Here is a 17,535-nt window from a genome sequence, read left to right as displayed (position 1 = left end):
AGTTCACTGGAGAGTGAAAAAAAGTGCTATTGTAATTTAGTAGAATAATGTATTTTTAAAATTAAAAATCATTCATGTTGTGCATAATATTAAATTATCATTTGTATCATACTAATCAAGGAACCCCTAAAATCTGTCTTTTTATTTTTTTCCCGCATTTTTCTTCATTTTTTTATTGCCTTTTCTTATTTCTTCTTTTTTCCCTCGCTTTTGACTTAATTTTCCGCTTTTTTCTTTTTTTTTCTTCATTGTCTCTTTTTCTTCTTTTCTTAAAAATTTCCTACATCCACTTTTCTTTGGTTCGGTAGAGCATATCTGTGGGTGGGCGATGCCCAACTCTGCCCCCCCTCTGATAACGCCCCTGTTTGAAGTTGACATTTTGTTGTGTCACGCAGGGATTTCAGTTGCTTGATATTTAAGTTGCTCAGTATCAAAATATTCCAAGTTTAAATGAGTTATTGATATTTTTTATTGGAATGAGATATTTTTTAAATATATAAATTCATTTTTGTGCATATTACATTATTACAGTATTGGTAATACACTGATTAAAGAGACCTCCAAAACCATGTACTTTTTTCTTTTCTTGTTTTTTTTGTATTTTTTTCTTTTAAATTTCATTTTTCCTTTTATTCTTTGGTTTCTTTCCCCCCTAGATTTTTACTTCTTTATTTTCCCTTTTTCCTTCTTTACTTTCATTTTTCCTAGCTTGTTTTTCCTTGCTTTTTCTTTTTCTTATTTTTTCCTGCTTTTTCCTCTTCTCTCTTTTCCAAATTTTTTCTTCTTTTTATTTCCCTATCTTTCTCCTTTTTTCTTCTTTTTTCCTTTGTTTCCTTTTTCAATTTTGTATTCTTTTAAAATCCTTTTTGCTTTATGTTCCCCAATTTTAAAGTCATTTAGTGCATAATGTTAAATAATAGTTGGCATTCTATGAATTAAAGCAACAAGAAAATCCGAAGAGCCGTGTGGGAGCTCTTTTTAGTGAGCCGAGCCCTAAGAGCCGCTTCTCTAAAAAAGAGAACAGAATTTCCGTTACTACAACTGACTGCACTGTCCTCCAGTTAAGACCGTTTTCTTCCTTCTCTTGTTACACTGACAACATCTGGGCTGATTATGTTTTCTTTTAAGCCACTAACGTATTCTTTCAAAATTTCTCACCCTCTCTGTGTATTATTCCAAAATGCGCGCTAACTTGTGTGGCAACATTGACATAGTTAGAACGTTAAGTAAGGTCATGTTAAGTGTTAAGCTGAGAGTGTCCGCTGTAGAATGCAGGCGAATCCACACTATTGTCCGCTGACATATGCAATATGATAATAATGGGATGGCATATGCGCTGCCCAGACTGCCCTCATTACTACATCCTAGTTTCTTTACGTGGGCAGAGTGTCTCTGTGGGTGTGCACTGTCCAATTCGTCCCAGAGGAAGCATCCCCGTCTGGAAGTGACTTTATGATTATTTGGCAAAAATCTTTTTATTAATAGAAAATAATAATAATAAAACAGAGTGTCCATTCAAAATGTTCATTTTTCTTCATTTTAATCCAAAAAAAAAACATCAAGTGAGTAACAGCAAAATTTGACATGAAAAATAATTACATCGAGTGAATATTCAAACATAAAACACACGTTAGCATGAATGCTCACAGGAAATTAGCATCAACTTGATAAAACCCAGATTCACCAAAAAATGCAATCAGAATTAAAGATCGAGCAAATGATGTTGTAACCAGAAATCATAATTTGATAAAAATCCAATCGTAACATTTAAATTACCAAGCACAACACTGCCCCCTAGAGGCCAAAAGTACAGAAGATTAAAAGGGAAAAGAAGAGAAAGAGAGAAAATCGGGGAAAAGGTAATAACAGGGGAAAAGTGATAACAAAGAAAAAGAAATAATAAAGAGAAAGAAAGGGGAAAATAAAGAAAATTAAAGGGAGTAAAAACAAAAACAACGTGGCAATCATGAATACATTTATTCGATAAATTTGGTATGAATATAATGATTTCATATTTGTAACAATCAACGAAGTTAGTGATTAAAATATAAATATTCAGCACTTATGATATTGATTCCACTAGATCACAGTGCCTGTGTGGTCTAGCGCCCGGCACAGGCGCTAGACCACACAGGCACAGGTTTTACACAGGGTGAGTTTAAATATGTAAGATTATAAAACACGTTTTTCTTTGTGTTTATTTTATATTTAAAATCGATTTGTTGACTAATATTCAAAATTCTATACTATAATGTCATTCTTCAATTTAAAAAAAACACACTTCTATTGTTTATATAAGCTTTTTTTAATATATTTTTAGCTGGTTTTCTGCGGGATTTTTTTCCAATGAAAGAAATGTTCCCTGATTCAAAAATGGCTAAAAAAAACACTGCATTAGATAACACTCTTTGTTTTGAGATTTATGGAACTAGTTTTTGGATTCAAACCAAGAGCGCCATCTAGGGGCGGTTCAAATCGACGTTGCGTTGGCTAAAACAGGAATGAGGCTCCTCGAGCTTTTTTTTGTATGATTCGATGACAACTGCAAAAACAAGTGCAAGAAAAAAAAATAAAAAAACTTTTTTGTTGAGTAAACATCAACCCGGATGACAGAGGATGCGGTTGCCATGGTAACCCCACTCCATCCATCGATGTGCAACACTAAGACTTTGTCACACGCTAAAAAAAAACAATAACAAAAACAAAAGAACATTTGTAATGGCGGAGGTTTCAGTGCACCGGCGTCTCCTGGCGCTTGGGGGCCAGGTTGGGGTCGTCGTCGGAGGGCGAGGCACCGCCGGTGACCAGGTGATAGGGCGGCGTTTGGCGAGCTTCGATAATCAGAACCCCTTCGGGCGAAAGCGAGGCGAAAACTGTGAGCGGGTCCACGTCCGAAGGGATCCTGGGAGACAAAAACACAGTCAGTTTGTAGACAATTGAGATAAAAACCCTATTTATATCTAAAGAAGACCAGGTAAATCGGCCTGCTGTCTAGTGTACCTACGTGGCGGCCATTTTGGTAGGGTCAACGTCCCTATTTAGGCAACATATATATATATATATATATATATATATATATATATACACTGGAACGCAGCATGGCGGCGCATTGGTTAGCGCGTGTGCGGCACAGTTCTGAGGTCATGAGATCGAACCTCTTGTGTGGAGTTTGCATGTTCTCCCCGTGCTTGCGTGGGTTTCCTCCGGGCACTCCGGTTTCCTCCCACATTCCAAAAACATGCATGTCAGGTTAATTGGCCTAACCGAAATCTCCCTAGGTGTGAATAAGCAGGTGAGTTGTCTGTCTCTGTGTTCAGGGTGTCCCCTACCCAATTCCCTAATATGGCTGGGATGGGCTCCAGCACGCCCGTGACCCTACTGAGGATAAGCGCTGCAGATAATGGATAGATGTACATTGGAGATCAAAACCAGAGAATGGAATCATTCCGAAAAAATACGATCTACACTGCTCACAAGTTGAAGTACATTTTGTTTCTGTAGTACAGTGGTTAGCACAATTGCCTAACACGCGAAAGGTCCCGTGTTTCTGGGTATTTACAGTTGGTTTGCGTGGGTTTTTATTATGAAGCGTCTCAACAGTCAACCTATATTATTGAATGAGCTTCCGTATAAAGCAGGGGTCTCAAAGTAGATTTACTCAGGGGCTGTCGAAGTTTGGGTCCAGATGAGGTTTTTCTTTTTAGTTTATCTCTCTCACAATGGACATGCGCTGAAGATTTATAATTTCAGACCCCTACATGATTTCTAAGTGGGAGAAATAGCAGAATAGCAGGCCGTTCAAATACTTATTTTCCTCACTGTATATATATATATATATATATATATATATATATATATATATATATATATATATATATATATATATATATAAATTGTAAATTGTAAAATAAATCATTTATTCTGGATTTTTCTTTTTAGTTTATTTCCCTCACAGTGAACATGCACTGAAGATTGAAAACTTCGGACCCTTTCATCATTTCTAAGTGGGAGAAATAGCAAAATAGCAGGGTGTTCAAATACTTATTTTCCTCACTATAAGTAAATATATATATATATATATATATATATATATATATATATATATATATATACCTACTACTATTGTTATATATGCTACTATTTGTAACACATTCCAGGAGAAAGTTCAAAAGTTTATTTTTATAAATCACACAAGTAAATTGTAAAAAAATATCATACATTGTGATTCCTGGATTTTTCTTTTTAGTTTATCTTTCTCACAGTGGACATGCATCTTAGATAAATATTTCAGACCCCCTCCATGATTTCCAAGTGGGAGAAATAGCAAAATAGCAGGGTGTTCAAATACTCATTTTTCTCACTATATATATATATATATATATATATATATATATATATATATATATATATATATATGCTACTATTAGTAACATTCCAGGAAAAAGCTCAAAAGTTGATTTTTATTTCCTTCTTTCCTCCCAAAAATATTAGAAACTCATTTATGTAATACCTCCCCTTCTTTTTTTCTATTTTTATTATATTTCTCCCTAAAATCTTCCAGACTCCCTCTTGGAGAAAATTTCTTCGACATATTGCAGGAATTCCTTGCGGCTATTTTCGGAACGAAGGCCTTCGCATTCCAAAAAAGGTGGCGAGGCTTCTGTGGAAATCTTTACCATCTAAGGTGGGCTCCACGTTATATATATATCTAGAGCAGGGGTCTCCAACCTTCTTTAAGCGTCCAGCTACTTTTTGAAACGAATGAGCGCAATAGCAACTTAGCTAGATGGCTTGCTAAAGAGCTAAAAAGTAGTTTGATCGTTAGTTAGCTAGAAAAAGTAAAAAACCAAAAGGAAGCTAGAGAGATGGCTAAAAGGGTAAAAAAAACAACAAAGATAAAAAACTAAAAATAGCTAAGAGGCCAAAATTTAGCTTGATAACTAGCAAAACAGGTAAAATTTGTGTTCCATAGCTTGCTAAATCGCTAAAAAGGTAGAAAGATAGCTGAAAAAAAGTAAACAGACACCAAAATAATGGAGCGCTAGATAAATAGCTAAAAAAGTAAAAAGCCATCTAAATAGCCAGATAGAAAGCTAAAAATAAAGCTAAAAAAATAACAAAAAACAACATAGCGAGCTAGCTAGAAAGGAGGCTAACATTTAGCTTGATAGCTAGTAAAAGAGCTAAAATGTTAATTACATAGCTTGCAAAATCGCTAAAAAGGTAGACAGATAGTTAGAAAGGTAAACAGACGAAAAAATAATGGAGCACTAGGTGAATAGCTAAAAAAGTCGTCTAAATAGCCAGATAGAAAGCTAAGAATAAAGCTAAAAAAAATAACAAAAAATAAGATAGCTAGCTAGCTAGAAAGGAGGCCAACATTTAGCTTGATAACGAGCAAAAGAGGTAAAATGTTAGTTACATAGCCTGCTAAATAGCTAAAAAGGTAGAAAGATAGTTAAAAAGGTAAACGGACAAAAATAATGGAGAGCTATATAAATATATGAAAAAGTAAAAATAATTCTAAATAGCCGAATAGAAAGCTAAGAATAAAGCCAAAAAAATAATATAGCTAGCTAGCTAGAAAGAAGGCCAACATTGAGCTTGATAACTAGCAAAAGAGGTAAAATGTTAGTTACATAGCTTGCTAAATAGCTAAAAAAAAGTAGAAAGATAGCTAGAAAGGTAACCAGACAAAAAAATAATGGAGCGCTAGATAAATAGCTGAAAAAGTAAAAGCCATCAAAATAGCCAGATAGAGAGCTAAAAAATAAAGCTAAATGGCTAGCTAGAAAGGAGCCCAAAATTTACCTTGATAAGTAGCAAAAAGTTAAAATGTTAGCTGGATCGATAGCTTACTAAATAGCTATAAAGGTAGTACGATAGCTAGCTACAAAGCTAAAAAAGTAGCCAGATAGCTAGCTAGCTGGAAAGGAGGCCAACATTTAGATTCATAACTAGCAAAAGAGGTAAAGTGTTAGTCACATTGCTAGCTAAATAGCTACAAAGGTAGACAGGTAAGTTAGAAATGTAAACATAAAAAAATAATAATGGAGTGCAAGATAAATAGCTAAAAATGTAAAAAGCCATCTAAATAGCCAGATAGAAAGCTAAGAATAAAGCTAAATGGCTTGCTAGAAAGGAGCCCAAAATTTAGCTTGTTTACCAGCAAATAAGTTCAAATGTTAGCTGGATAGATAGCTTACTAAATAGCTAAAAAGGTAGTAAGATAGGTAGCTACAAAGCTAAAAAAGTAGCCAGATCGCTAGCTAGCTAGAAAGAAGGCCAACATTTAGATTCAAAACTAGCAAAAGAGGTAAAATATTAGCCACATAGCTAGCTAAATAGCTAAAGATGTAGAAAGATAGTCAGAAAGGTAAACACATAAAAAAATAATGGAGCGCTAGATAAATAGCTAAAAAAGTAAAGAGTAATCTAAAAAGCCAGACAGAAAGCTAAGAATAAAGCTAAATGGCTAGCTAGGAAGGAGCCCAAAATTTAGCTTGATAACTACCAAAAGAGGTAAAATGTTAGTTACATAGCTAGCTAAATAGCTAAAAAGGTTGAAAGATAGTTAGAAAGGTAAACAGACAAAAAAATAATGGAGCGCTAGATAAATAGCTAAAAAAGTAAAAATTAATCTAAACAGCCAGATAGAAAGCTAAGAATAAAGCTAAATGGCTAGCTACTAAGGAGCACAAAATTTAGCTTGATAACTAGCAAAAGAGGTAAAATGTTTGTCACATAGCTTGCTAAAGGTAGAAAGATAGTTTGAAAGGTAAACAGATTAAAAAATTATGGAGCGCTAGATAAAAAGCTAAGAAAGTAAAAAGCCTTCTAAATAACCAGATAGAGAGCTAAAAATAAAGCTAAATGGCTAGTTAGAAAGGAGCCCAAAATTTAGCTTGATAACTCGCAAAAAAGTTAAAATGTTAGCTGGATAGATAGCTTACTAAATAGCTAAAAAGGTAGTATGATAGCTAGCTACAAAGCTAAAAAAGTAACCACATAGCTAGCTAAAAAACTACACATTTTTTTGCTTATTCGCTTTATGAAACCTATGAATTGGAATTTAACTTGTTGTATTTACGGGAAAATCACAATGACCTAGCACCGGTGAGCTATTTTCAGAACAGGCCCGCAGACACCTCAACTGACTTTAGGGGGCACCACATTGGAGTCCCCCTGATCTAGATAGCTATAGATAAAACTAATTAACTTGAGATACAACTAGGTAGCTCTAGGTAGTACTAGTTAGCTCTAGCTACACCTAGTAAGGTTTATATAGCTCTAGATAGCTAGATCCACATAGACCTAGATGGACCTAGATAGCCTTATATAGCACTGGATAGCCCTGAATAAAACTAGATAGCTCTAGATAGTACTAATGAGGACTTAAAAGAACTACATAGCTATAAATGAAACTAGATAGCTTTAGATAGGACCAGAGGGCTCTAAATAAAACTAAATAGCTTTAAATAGTACTAGATAAATTTAGATAGAACTAGATAGCCCTAGATGGCACTAGATAGCTAGAACTAGGTAGCTCTAGCAAGTACTATTTGGCCCTAGTTAAAACAAGACAGCCCTAGAAAGAACTAAATAGCCCTAGAGAGAACTAGTGGCTCTAAATCGCAAGATCTAGATAGCTACTTCTAAATTGCCCTAGATAGACCTAGGTAGCTCCAGCTACGCTTAGTTAGGTTTATATAGCTCTAGATGGCTAGATCTACATAGGTACATACATCTAGATAGACCTAGCTGCCCTATATAGCACTAGACAGCCCTAGATACAACTAGGTAGCTCTAGATAGACCTTATTAGACCTAGATACAACTACATAGCTGTAGCTGAAACAAGGTAGCTTTAGATAAAACCAGGTAGCTCTAGATAAAACTAAATAGCTCTAAATAGAACTACATATATTTAGATAGACCTAGATAGCTCTAGCAAGTTCTAGTTGGCTTTAGGTCAAACTAGAGGCCCTAGATAGGACTAAACCAAAACAACATGGCTCAAAATAGCAAGATCTAGATAGCCTAGATCTAGATATCTAGATAGAGCGAGATCTAGATAGCTCTAAATAGACCTAGGTAGCTCTAGGTAGCCCTAGTTAGTTAGCACTAGATAGGCCTACATCTAACTAGATAGTTTAAGATAGTACTAGATAAATAGAGCTAAACAGCTCTAGATATAACTAAATAGCCCCAGGTACAACTAGATAGCTATAAATAGCTGGGACTATATAGCGCTAGATATCTACATCTTGATAGCACTAGTTATCCCCAGATAGATCTAGACAGCTATATCCAGCATTTACTAGTTAGCTAGGGCGAGACCTCGAAATCACTAGATGAACTAGGTAGACCTAGATAGCTCAAGGTAGCTCTAGATAAATAGAGCTAGATAGCTCTACATATAACTAGATAGCCTTAGATACAACTAGATAGCTCCAAATAGATGGATCTATATAGCGCTAGATATCTAGATCTTGATAGCACTAGTTAGTCCCAGATAGATCTAGACAGCTAGATCCAGATATCATTAGTTAGCTAGAGCGAGACCTAGAAATCACTAGATAGAACTAGGTAGCTCTAGAGAGTTCAAGGTAGCTCTAGATAAATAGAGCTAGATAGCTCTAGATATAACTAGATAGCCCTAGATACAACTAGATAGCTCCAAATAGATGGATCTATATAGCGCTAGATATCTAGATCTTGATAGCACTAGTTAGCCCCAGATAGATCTAGACAGCTAGATCCGGATATCATTAGTTAGCTAGAGCGAGACCTAGAAATCACTAGATAGAACTAGGTAGCTCTAGAGAGTTCAAGGTAGCTCTAGATAAATAGAGCTAGATAGCTCTAGATATAACTAGATAGCCCTAGATACAACTAGATAGCTCCAAATAGATGGATCTATATAGCGCTAGATATCTAGATCTTGATAGCACTAGTTAGCCCCAGATAGATCTAGACAGCTAGATCCGGATATCATTAGTTAGCTAGAGCGAGACCTAGAAATCACTAGATAGAACTAGGTAGCTCTAGAGAGTTCAAGCTAGCTCAAGATAGCTCTAAAAAGTGTACTGTAGCTAGTAAGAACTGGATAGGACTAGATAGCCCTGGATATATTTAGATAGCTCTAGATAGACCTAGATCTACAACATGGGACTCACTGGATCTTCTTGGTGAAGTTCTTGGTGACGATTCCTCCTTCTTCTTGCTTCTCTTCGTGTTTTCCTGCAGGAAGAAGAAAAGTATATCAAGTGAGGGGAAAGTTCTCAAAGCTCAGGAAGATTGCGCGCCATTACCAACAGCTTCTGCGCGTCATTGGGAGCTTTTAAAGGCCCAGTGTGTAAAATATAGCGATCCATAGTGGTGTCAAAATACTTATACATAATTCATAAAAAAAAAAAAAAAAAAAATTATGTCATGGTTGCCGTGGCGCCCAATTGGCCCCGCCCGTGTGGCGCCAACTGCTGCTCGTTGAGAGATTGGCTTTCCGCATATTAAAGCTCAGTGCTCTCACTCTTCCTTTGTCCTGCCCTGCAAGACGTGGGTTCTGATACGGTCTTGTTTCCTGTTGATATTTCCTGTCCGGTATTGTTCCCGTTTATTTTTGTCCTGTTTAATTTCAGGTTACAGTTTTGTTCCGGTCTATTTTTGTCCTGTTTATTATCTTCTACAGTTTTCGTTCCCGTCTAGTTTCTCCTGTTAATTTTTGATATCCTGATTCGTTATCCATCCTGTCCGTCCCGTCCTGCCCGGTATCGACCCCATCCGTCCGATATCAACTCAGGCAATTGGTATCGATCTCGTCAGCCTCTGGCTTCCTGTCTTTCCACGCCAGACTGGCTGCCGAACGTGCGTGACTCCTCATTTCCCGTAAAATAAAAGGCTTGTGTGAGAACGTCACGCGTTTGGGTCCTGATCCTGTTCTGGTTCCTGACACATTCATTCAAGCAATAAGCAAACAAACACATAGATGTCTTTAACACGGGGATCTCAAACTCAATTTACACGGGGGCTACCAAAGCTAGGGAGCTCGGGCCAAATTGTGTTTTCCACAAAAATAAGTCCAAATAATTTTTTTTTTACCGTTTTCAAATATTTTTCTTTTTTCATTCCAAACACAAAATTGAATCTAAAAAAAATTTTTTTTTTAAAAATCGAAAAAGTCATCAAAATCAATCAAACAAATGAATCCATAATCTACTAGGGCTGCACTTAAAGGGCTAGTGAGTGTGCCCCCTAGTGGTAAAAAGGAATATTCATGAAAATAAAGAATATTGGTTTAAATATTTGGCAGCACGGCGGCGCAGTGGTTAGCGCATGTGCGGCACAGTTCATGTCTTGGGAACCTCCTGCGTGGGTTCAAATCCAGCTCCAGACTTCCTGTGCGGAGTTTGTATGTTCTCCCCGTGCTTGCGTGGGTTTCCTCCCACATTCCAAAGACATGCATTTCAGGTGAATTGGTCGGTCCAAATTGTCCCTAGGTGTGAATGAGCGAGCGAGTTGTCTGTCCCCGTGTGCCCTGCGATTGGCTGGCAACCAGTTCAGGGTGTCCCCTGCCCACTGCCCGATGATTGCTGGGATGGGCTCCAGCACCCCCGCGACCCTACTGAGGATAAGCGGTTTTAATTTTCATTCTTAATTGTGATTTCCGTACTCATTTACATTAACACGACAGAATACTGCGACATCTACTGGTCTAATACTACACACTGCCTCTTTAAAATTTTTATTAATGCCTAAACCTTCTTATTACCATGAGAGCGCCGGCGCCCCCTGTTTCACAAGCGCTATTTAAATTACCGTAACCGATATTAAAATAATCAGATTGAATTCATGTAGTTCTCCATAACACTCACAAGGTGGCAGCAATTCCCCACCATCGTGTCTCACAAGCATGCACGTGTGGCAACAGACTAATCACAGGCAGGAAATGACACAGAAGGGGGCGTTTTTTTGTTTTCTGTAACTATTTAAAAAATATTTGAATCCTTTGAAATGGATTTTGTAGTTTAAAGGGCCAAAAGTAATGGCTCCTAAAAGGATTTCAGATTCTTTCACGGCTAAACTAACAAAAATTGGACTGTATGATACTTGGTCAATAAAGGGTTGATTTGAAGTTTTTAAATTGAAGCTATTATTAGATGCTCCGGCTTCATCCTTCCGTGTCTCTCCCCTTCACCGCTACACGACACTGAGTTCGGCAATTCACACATTTCCCCTTTTTTTCCACAGTTTCCTTTTCTAGCCACTCATGAGTTCCGCGATTCCTCCATAATTCTGCTTTGCTCCTGAAATCTGGAAGGAGGGTTACGAATTTGGGCAGCTACATGACACGGAGATCCGCAATTCAAACTTTTTCCCCTTTTTTTCCCCACAGTTTCCTTTTCTAGCCACTCATGAGTTTTGCGATTCCTCCATGATTCTGCTTTGCTCTTGAAATCTGGAAGGAGGGTTACGAATTTGGCCAGCTACATGACACTGTGATCCGCAATTCAAGCTTTTTCCCCTTTTTTTCCACACTTTCCTTTTCTAGCCACTCATGTCAAGCTTTGCTCTTGAAATCTGGAAGGAGGCTTAGGAATTTGGCCTTCAGGCTTCTGTAAGTAGCAAGTCGTATAAATCCTTCCGTGTTTGCCCTTTTGAGAAGCACAGATTTCAAGGGGTGGGGTTATTGGAAACGCCCTCTAGTGGTGAATAATTGCGCACTGTCACTTTAAGGGAAGAAGGCTTACGAATGGGACTTTTGACCAATGACAGCTGCAAAACCGCTAGGCTAAACATAGTAACAGAAGCCAAGGGGCACCAGGTTCCCAAAATGCCCCCCCTTGCCCCCTCCCCAGGGGTATTTCACACAAAGCGCCACGGAATTCGAGCAGGGGCAACGGGCACAACGGGCCGCAAATTCCAGAACATTCCGTCCGCCGGCCGGCCCGGGGACGCATTTGAGGGACGGACGCCGGGCTGCGTTCCAGGAATGCGCGACAGGTGCTAGTATTTTAACACTTCGGCTAGCATAAATTCAGCCTTAGGTGAGGGGGAGGGGGTCTCAAACTCTTTTGAGTTGGGGGCCACAAGCTAGGGAAAACAAGAGAGAGAGAAAGAGGGAGAACAAGAAAGATAAACAGAGGGAGAACAAGAGAGAGAGAAAAAGACAGAAGGAGAACAAGAGAGAGGGAAAAACAGAGGGAGAACAAGAGAGAGAGAAAAAGACAGAAGGAGAATAAGAGAGAGGGAAAAACAGAGGGAGAACAAGAGAGAGAGGAAGACAGAGGGAGAACAAGAGAGAGAGAAAAAAAGAGGGAGAACAAGAGATAGAGAGAAAGACAGAGGTAGAATGAGAGAGAGAGAGAAAGACAAAGTGAGAACAAGAGAGAGAGGAAGACAGAGGAAGAACAAGAGAGAGAGGAAGACAGAGGGAGAACAACAGAGAAAGAAAGAAGGAGAACAAGAGAGAGAGAAATACAGAGGGAGAACAAGACAGAGAGAGAAAGACAAAGTGAGAACAAGAGAGAGAGGAAGACAGAGGGAGAACAAGAGAGAGAGGAATACAGAGGGAGCGCAAGAAAAAGAGAGAAAGACAGAGGGAGAACAAGAGAGAGAGAGAAAGACAGAGGGAGGATGAGAGAGAGAGAAAGACAAAGTGAGAACAAGAGAGAGAGGAAGACAGAGGGAGAACAAGAGAGAGAGAAATACAGAGGAAGCGCAAGAAAAAGAGAAAAAGACAGAGGGAGAACAAGAGAGAGAGAGAAAGACAGAGGGAGAATGAGAGAGAGAGGAAGACAGAGGGAGAACAAGAGAGAAAGAAAGAAGGAGAACAAGAGAGAGAGAAAGACAGAGGGAGAACCAGACAGAGAGAGAAAGACAAAGTGAGAACAAGAGAGAGAGGAAGACAGAGGGAGAACAAGAGAGAGAGGAATACAGAGGGAGCGCAAGAAAAAGAGAGAAAGACAGAGGGAGAACAAGAGAAAGAGAGAAAGACAGAGGGAGGATGAGAGAGAGAGAAAGACAAAGTGAGAACAAGAGAGAGAGGAAGACAGAGGAAGCGCAAGAAAAAGAGAGAAAGACAGAGGGAGAACAAGAGAGAGAGAGAAAGACAGAGGGAGAATGAGAGAGAGAGAAAGACAAAGTGAGAACAAGAGAGAGAGGAAGACAGAAGGAGAACAAGAGAGAAAGAAAGAAGGAGAACAAGAGAGAGAGAAAGGCAGAGGGAGAACAAGACAGAGAGAGAAAGACAAAGTGAGGACAAGAAAGAGAAGAAGACAGTGGGAGAACAAGAGAGAGAGAGGAAGACAGAGGGAGAGCAAGAGAGAGAGGAAGACAGAGGGAGAACAAGAGAGAGAGAGAGAAAGAGGGAGAACAAGAGAGAGAGGAAGACAGAGGAGAACAAGAGAGAGAGGAAGATTGAGGGAGAACAAGAGAAAGAGAGAGAAAGACAGAGGGAGAACAAGAGAGAGAGAGAGAATGACAGAAGGAGAACAAGAGAGAGAGAAAGACAGAGGGAGAACAAGAGAGAGAGGCAGAAAGAGAAGGAATGAGAGAGGGATAAAAAGAGACAACAATGGAGACAGAGACAGAAAGAATGACAGAGAAAAGGGAGAAAGGGAGCAAAATAGAATGAGAAAGGGAGAAAACAGGATAAAGACAAAGAAAAAGATGAAAAAAGAAAAAAGTGAGAAAGAGACGGACAAAGCATGGGACAATCAAGAGAGAGAGATAGAGACAGAAAAAGAAAGAGCTTGAGAAAGATGGAGAAAGAGACAAAAGAGAGGGCGAGAAAGAAAGAGAGCATGAGAGTAAGACAGACAGAAAAAGAGGGGGGGAGAGAAGAATAAAAACAGTAGTAGCTCAGGAGGTAGAGTGTCCAAAGTGTCCTTGGGTAAGACACTGAACCCTTAATACCCCCAATAAGCAGGTTAGCGCCTTACATGGCCGCTATTGGGAAATGTGGAGCACATTGTAAAGCGCTTTGGGAAGTCATTGACTTGAAAAGCGCTATAGAAATTTCATTTCATAAATGAATAAGAAGAAGAAAAGAAAGAGAAAGAGAGAATGAAAGAAACAAAGGAGATAAAAATAGAGAGGGTGAGAAAGAGAGAGTGAGATAGAGAGAAATTGAGAGGGGAAAGAAAGATACAGTAAACGAATAAAAATAAGAAAAGAAGGAGAAAGAGCGAATGAAAGACACAAAGGAGATAAAAAGAGAGAGGATGAGAAAGAGAGAGTGAGAAAAAAAGAGAGGGAAAGAAGAAAAAATGCAATAAATTAGTAAAAAGAAGAAAAGAAAGAGAAAGATAGAACAAAAGAGAGAGGGATAAACAAAAAAGAAACAAGGGCGACAGAGTGAGAAAGAGAAACAGAAGGAAACAGAAAAAGGGAGGAGAGCATAATAGAAAAATAAAGAGAGAAAACAGGAGTGGAGAGGAGAAAAAAATAGAGAGAAGAAAGAGAGAGGAAGAGATGGAAAAAAAGTGAGGGAGAGAAAGACAAAGAATGAGATAAGAGAGAGAGAAAATGAGTGAAGATGAGAAAGAGGGAGAGAAAGAGACAAGGAGAGAAAAGAGAAAGAGTGAGAAATAAAGAGAGAAAAAAAAGAACACAGTAAAAGAGAGATAGAAAGAAAGAGAGCAGGATAGTGAGAAAGACAGAAAAAGAGAAGGAGAGAAGAAGAAACACCGTCAATGAATACAGAGAGGGAGATAAAAAAAAGAAAGAAAAAAAAAGAAGTAAAGAAACGAAAGACAAAGAAATACGACTTGAGTTGGTTTGCGAGTGGTGCCCGGTTTGGATGACATCAAGTGGAGCTATTTCAAACTGCAGCTCATTTTTCTCTTGAGCTTCTTTTGTCCTGTGCCGCATGCAAAAAGTATTTAGCGAGAGTAATGAGAGTAGATAGGTTTCTTTTCCTAGAAAATCATTGTCAAAACAAGAATAGAGAACCCTTACAATTTATCGCCATTGTAACATGTGAAATGTACAACGACATTAACATTCGTCTCTGGTACTGTGAATAAGAATTGTGGGATGATAAGATCAAATCGAATGCTTTTCATGTCATCTATGCCACTCGTGATTAGGATTCAGCGTTCTCGGCGTTATGACCCGGGTTCTATTACTGTTGCATCCAACTGCAAAAATTGAGGTCAGAAAACGTGAAAAAAAAGTTTTGAAATCTGTGATTTTTTAACAGAAAAAGAGAAATATAGTACTACATTATATATTTTTTGCCAAAATAATACAATTCTTACGTTTTTTTATTTTGTTCAACTCAAAACAGTATATTGGAACAAGTGACAACAATAGACTGAAGTGTTTAATTTTGAAAAGAAGCTGCTATCGAATCCTGCGCTTCACTCTTGTTTATTCTTCCTCGTCTTCCCTGCTACCACGATAAACGAGTTTTATCATGGCTGCACGTATTCAACAATGTTTTTCACTAACATGTTTAGTTTGAGGAGAGAAACTGAAACAAAATTTTAAACTGATTTTAAATCAAAAATAGGAGTGTGCGTTAACCACGAATAAATACAGGACTATAATCTATTATTTTTTGTCATAATAACACAATTATTACGTTATTTATTCAACTTAAAACTGTATATTGGAACAAGTTACAACGATAGACTGTTTAATTTTGAAAAGAAGCTGTCAAGCGAATACTGCGCTTCACTCTTGTTTATTCTTCCTCGTCTTCGCTGTTACCATAATAAATGAGTTGTATCACGGCTGAACCTGATTTTGAATCAAAAATAGGAGTGTGCATTTAATACAGGACTATATTCCATTCTTTTTTTGCCATAATAATACAATTACTACGTTTTTTTTTAGTTTATTCAACTCAAAATAGAATATCGGAACAAGTTAAGACATTAGACTGAAGTGTTTAATTTTGAAAAGAGGCTGCTAAGCGAATACTGCGCTTAACTCTTGTTTATTCTTCCTCGTCTTCCCTGTTACCATAATAAATGAGTTGGATACCGATTTGTAATCAAAAATAGGAGTGTGTGTTAAACACAAATAAATACTGGACTATATTTTATTATTTTTTGTCATAATAATACAATTCTTACGTTTTTTTATTTTATTCTACTCAGAACACTATTCTGGAACAAGTTACAACAATAGACTGAAGTGTTTGGAAGTTAATTTTGAAAAGAAGCTGCCAAGGGAATACTGCGCTTCACCCTTGTTAATTCTTCCTCGTCTTCCCTGTTATCATAATAAATGAGTTGTATCACGGCTGTTTAATTTTGGAAAGAAGTTGCCAAGGGAATACTGCGCTTCACTCTCGTTTATTCTTCCTCATCTTATTTTTGGTCATGATAATACAATTCTTGTTTTTTTTTTAGTTTATTCAACTCAAAACAATATATTGGAACAAGTTACAACGATAGACTGAAGTGTTTGATTTTGAAAAGAAGCTGCTAAGGGAATACTGCGCTTCACTCTAGTTTATTCTTCCTCGTCTTCCCTGTTACCATAATAAATGAGTCGGATATCGATTTGTGATCAAAAATAGGAGTTACGGACCGGAAACTTCGACGAATCCCTCCCTGGTCTTGATATTGAGCTCGTTGGGCCTGAAACTGTGAACGTTGACGCAGACTTTCCAGGGGTCCCCTCCTTTGGGGGGTCCGGGCGAGGACGAGGGCGAGTGGGAAGGCGAGGCCTCCTCGTAGCGATCGAAAAGCGAGGGGCGCCGGCGCTCCGAGAACACCGGCGAGGCCGACCCCAGCCTGGTGTCCAGCCGGGGCCCCAGCCGGCCCCCCAGGGGGGACCCCAAGCGGGAACTCAAGCGCCCCGGCCTGGCCCAGCCCGGCCACTCCAGCTCGTCCGGGAAGGCCGGCATGTCGAAGTCGTCCCCCGCTAGCAAGCGCGAGGCCATGGAGTCTCCGAAGGGGTCCCGGGAAAAACGGGGGCGACCCCCGCCGCCGTAATAGTCTCCTTCCGACATCTTAAAATCCTGCTGTGCTCATGGCGCACCCGGAGGAAAAGGGGCCAATGACGGGGGTCCGGCCCCGGCCTCTCCTTTTATAGCCGCTCTCTGGAAAGTGCTGGACTCTGCTGGAGAAAAAAACAAGGGGAGGGGGAAAGGAACCAAAAAAGAAAGCGGTCCTCCAAGAAGAATCTCCAAGGAAAAGGCAGAGAGCATTTACGGGAAGATGACTCAAGAACAAGGGAGGTCAAGGGTCCGGAACCTGTGGCTCGCGAGCCGTATTTGGCTCTCTTCCTGAGTACGAAAAGGGTTCGTGGTAAAATGCTGATGGTGCAAATTTCCTCTGCAGTGTTCCAATGATAGATAGATAGATAGATAGATAGATAGATAGATAAATATAGATATAGAGATAGATAGATAGAAAGATATAGGTATATATAGATAGAGTAGATAGATGGATGAATAGAGTAGATATAGATAGAGTATATATATATATATATATATATATACACACACACCACAGCCATATATATCCATAGATATAGATAGATAGATAAGGTAAATATAGAGTAGATAGATAAATGG

General features: G+C 38.5%; 1 protein-coding gene across 1 annotated transcript; it reads right to left on the bottom strand.

The window, feature by feature from the left end:
- Positions 1-1,523: 1,523 nt before the first annotated feature.
- hspb8 (heat shock protein family B (small) member 8) lies at positions 1,524-17,139 on the bottom strand. Its single transcript, XM_088335241.1, has 3 exons — positions 16,545-17,139; positions 9,179-9,242; positions 1,524-2,902 (listed from the first exon to the last, which is right to left on the bottom strand). The coding sequence occupies exons 1-3, from the start codon at positions 16,966-16,968 to the stop codon at positions 2,731-2,733; spliced, it is 660 nt and encodes a 219-aa protein (XP_088191367.1). The 5' UTR covers positions 16,969-17,139; the 3' UTR covers positions 1,524-2,730.
- Between the last annotated feature and the right edge of the window lie 396 nt (positions 17,140-17,535).

The sequence above is a fragment of the Urocampus carinirostris genome, chromosome 5, assembly GCF_059441175.1.
Source record: "Urocampus carinirostris isolate Australia breed hairy pipefish chromosome 5, RoL_Ucar_1.0, whole genome shotgun sequence".
Lineage (NCBI taxonomy): Eukaryota > Metazoa > Chordata > Actinopteri > Syngnathiformes > Syngnathidae > Urocampus > Urocampus carinirostris.
Note: the sequence above shows the minus strand (reverse complement) of the source record. Positions and strands in the feature narration are given on the sequence as shown.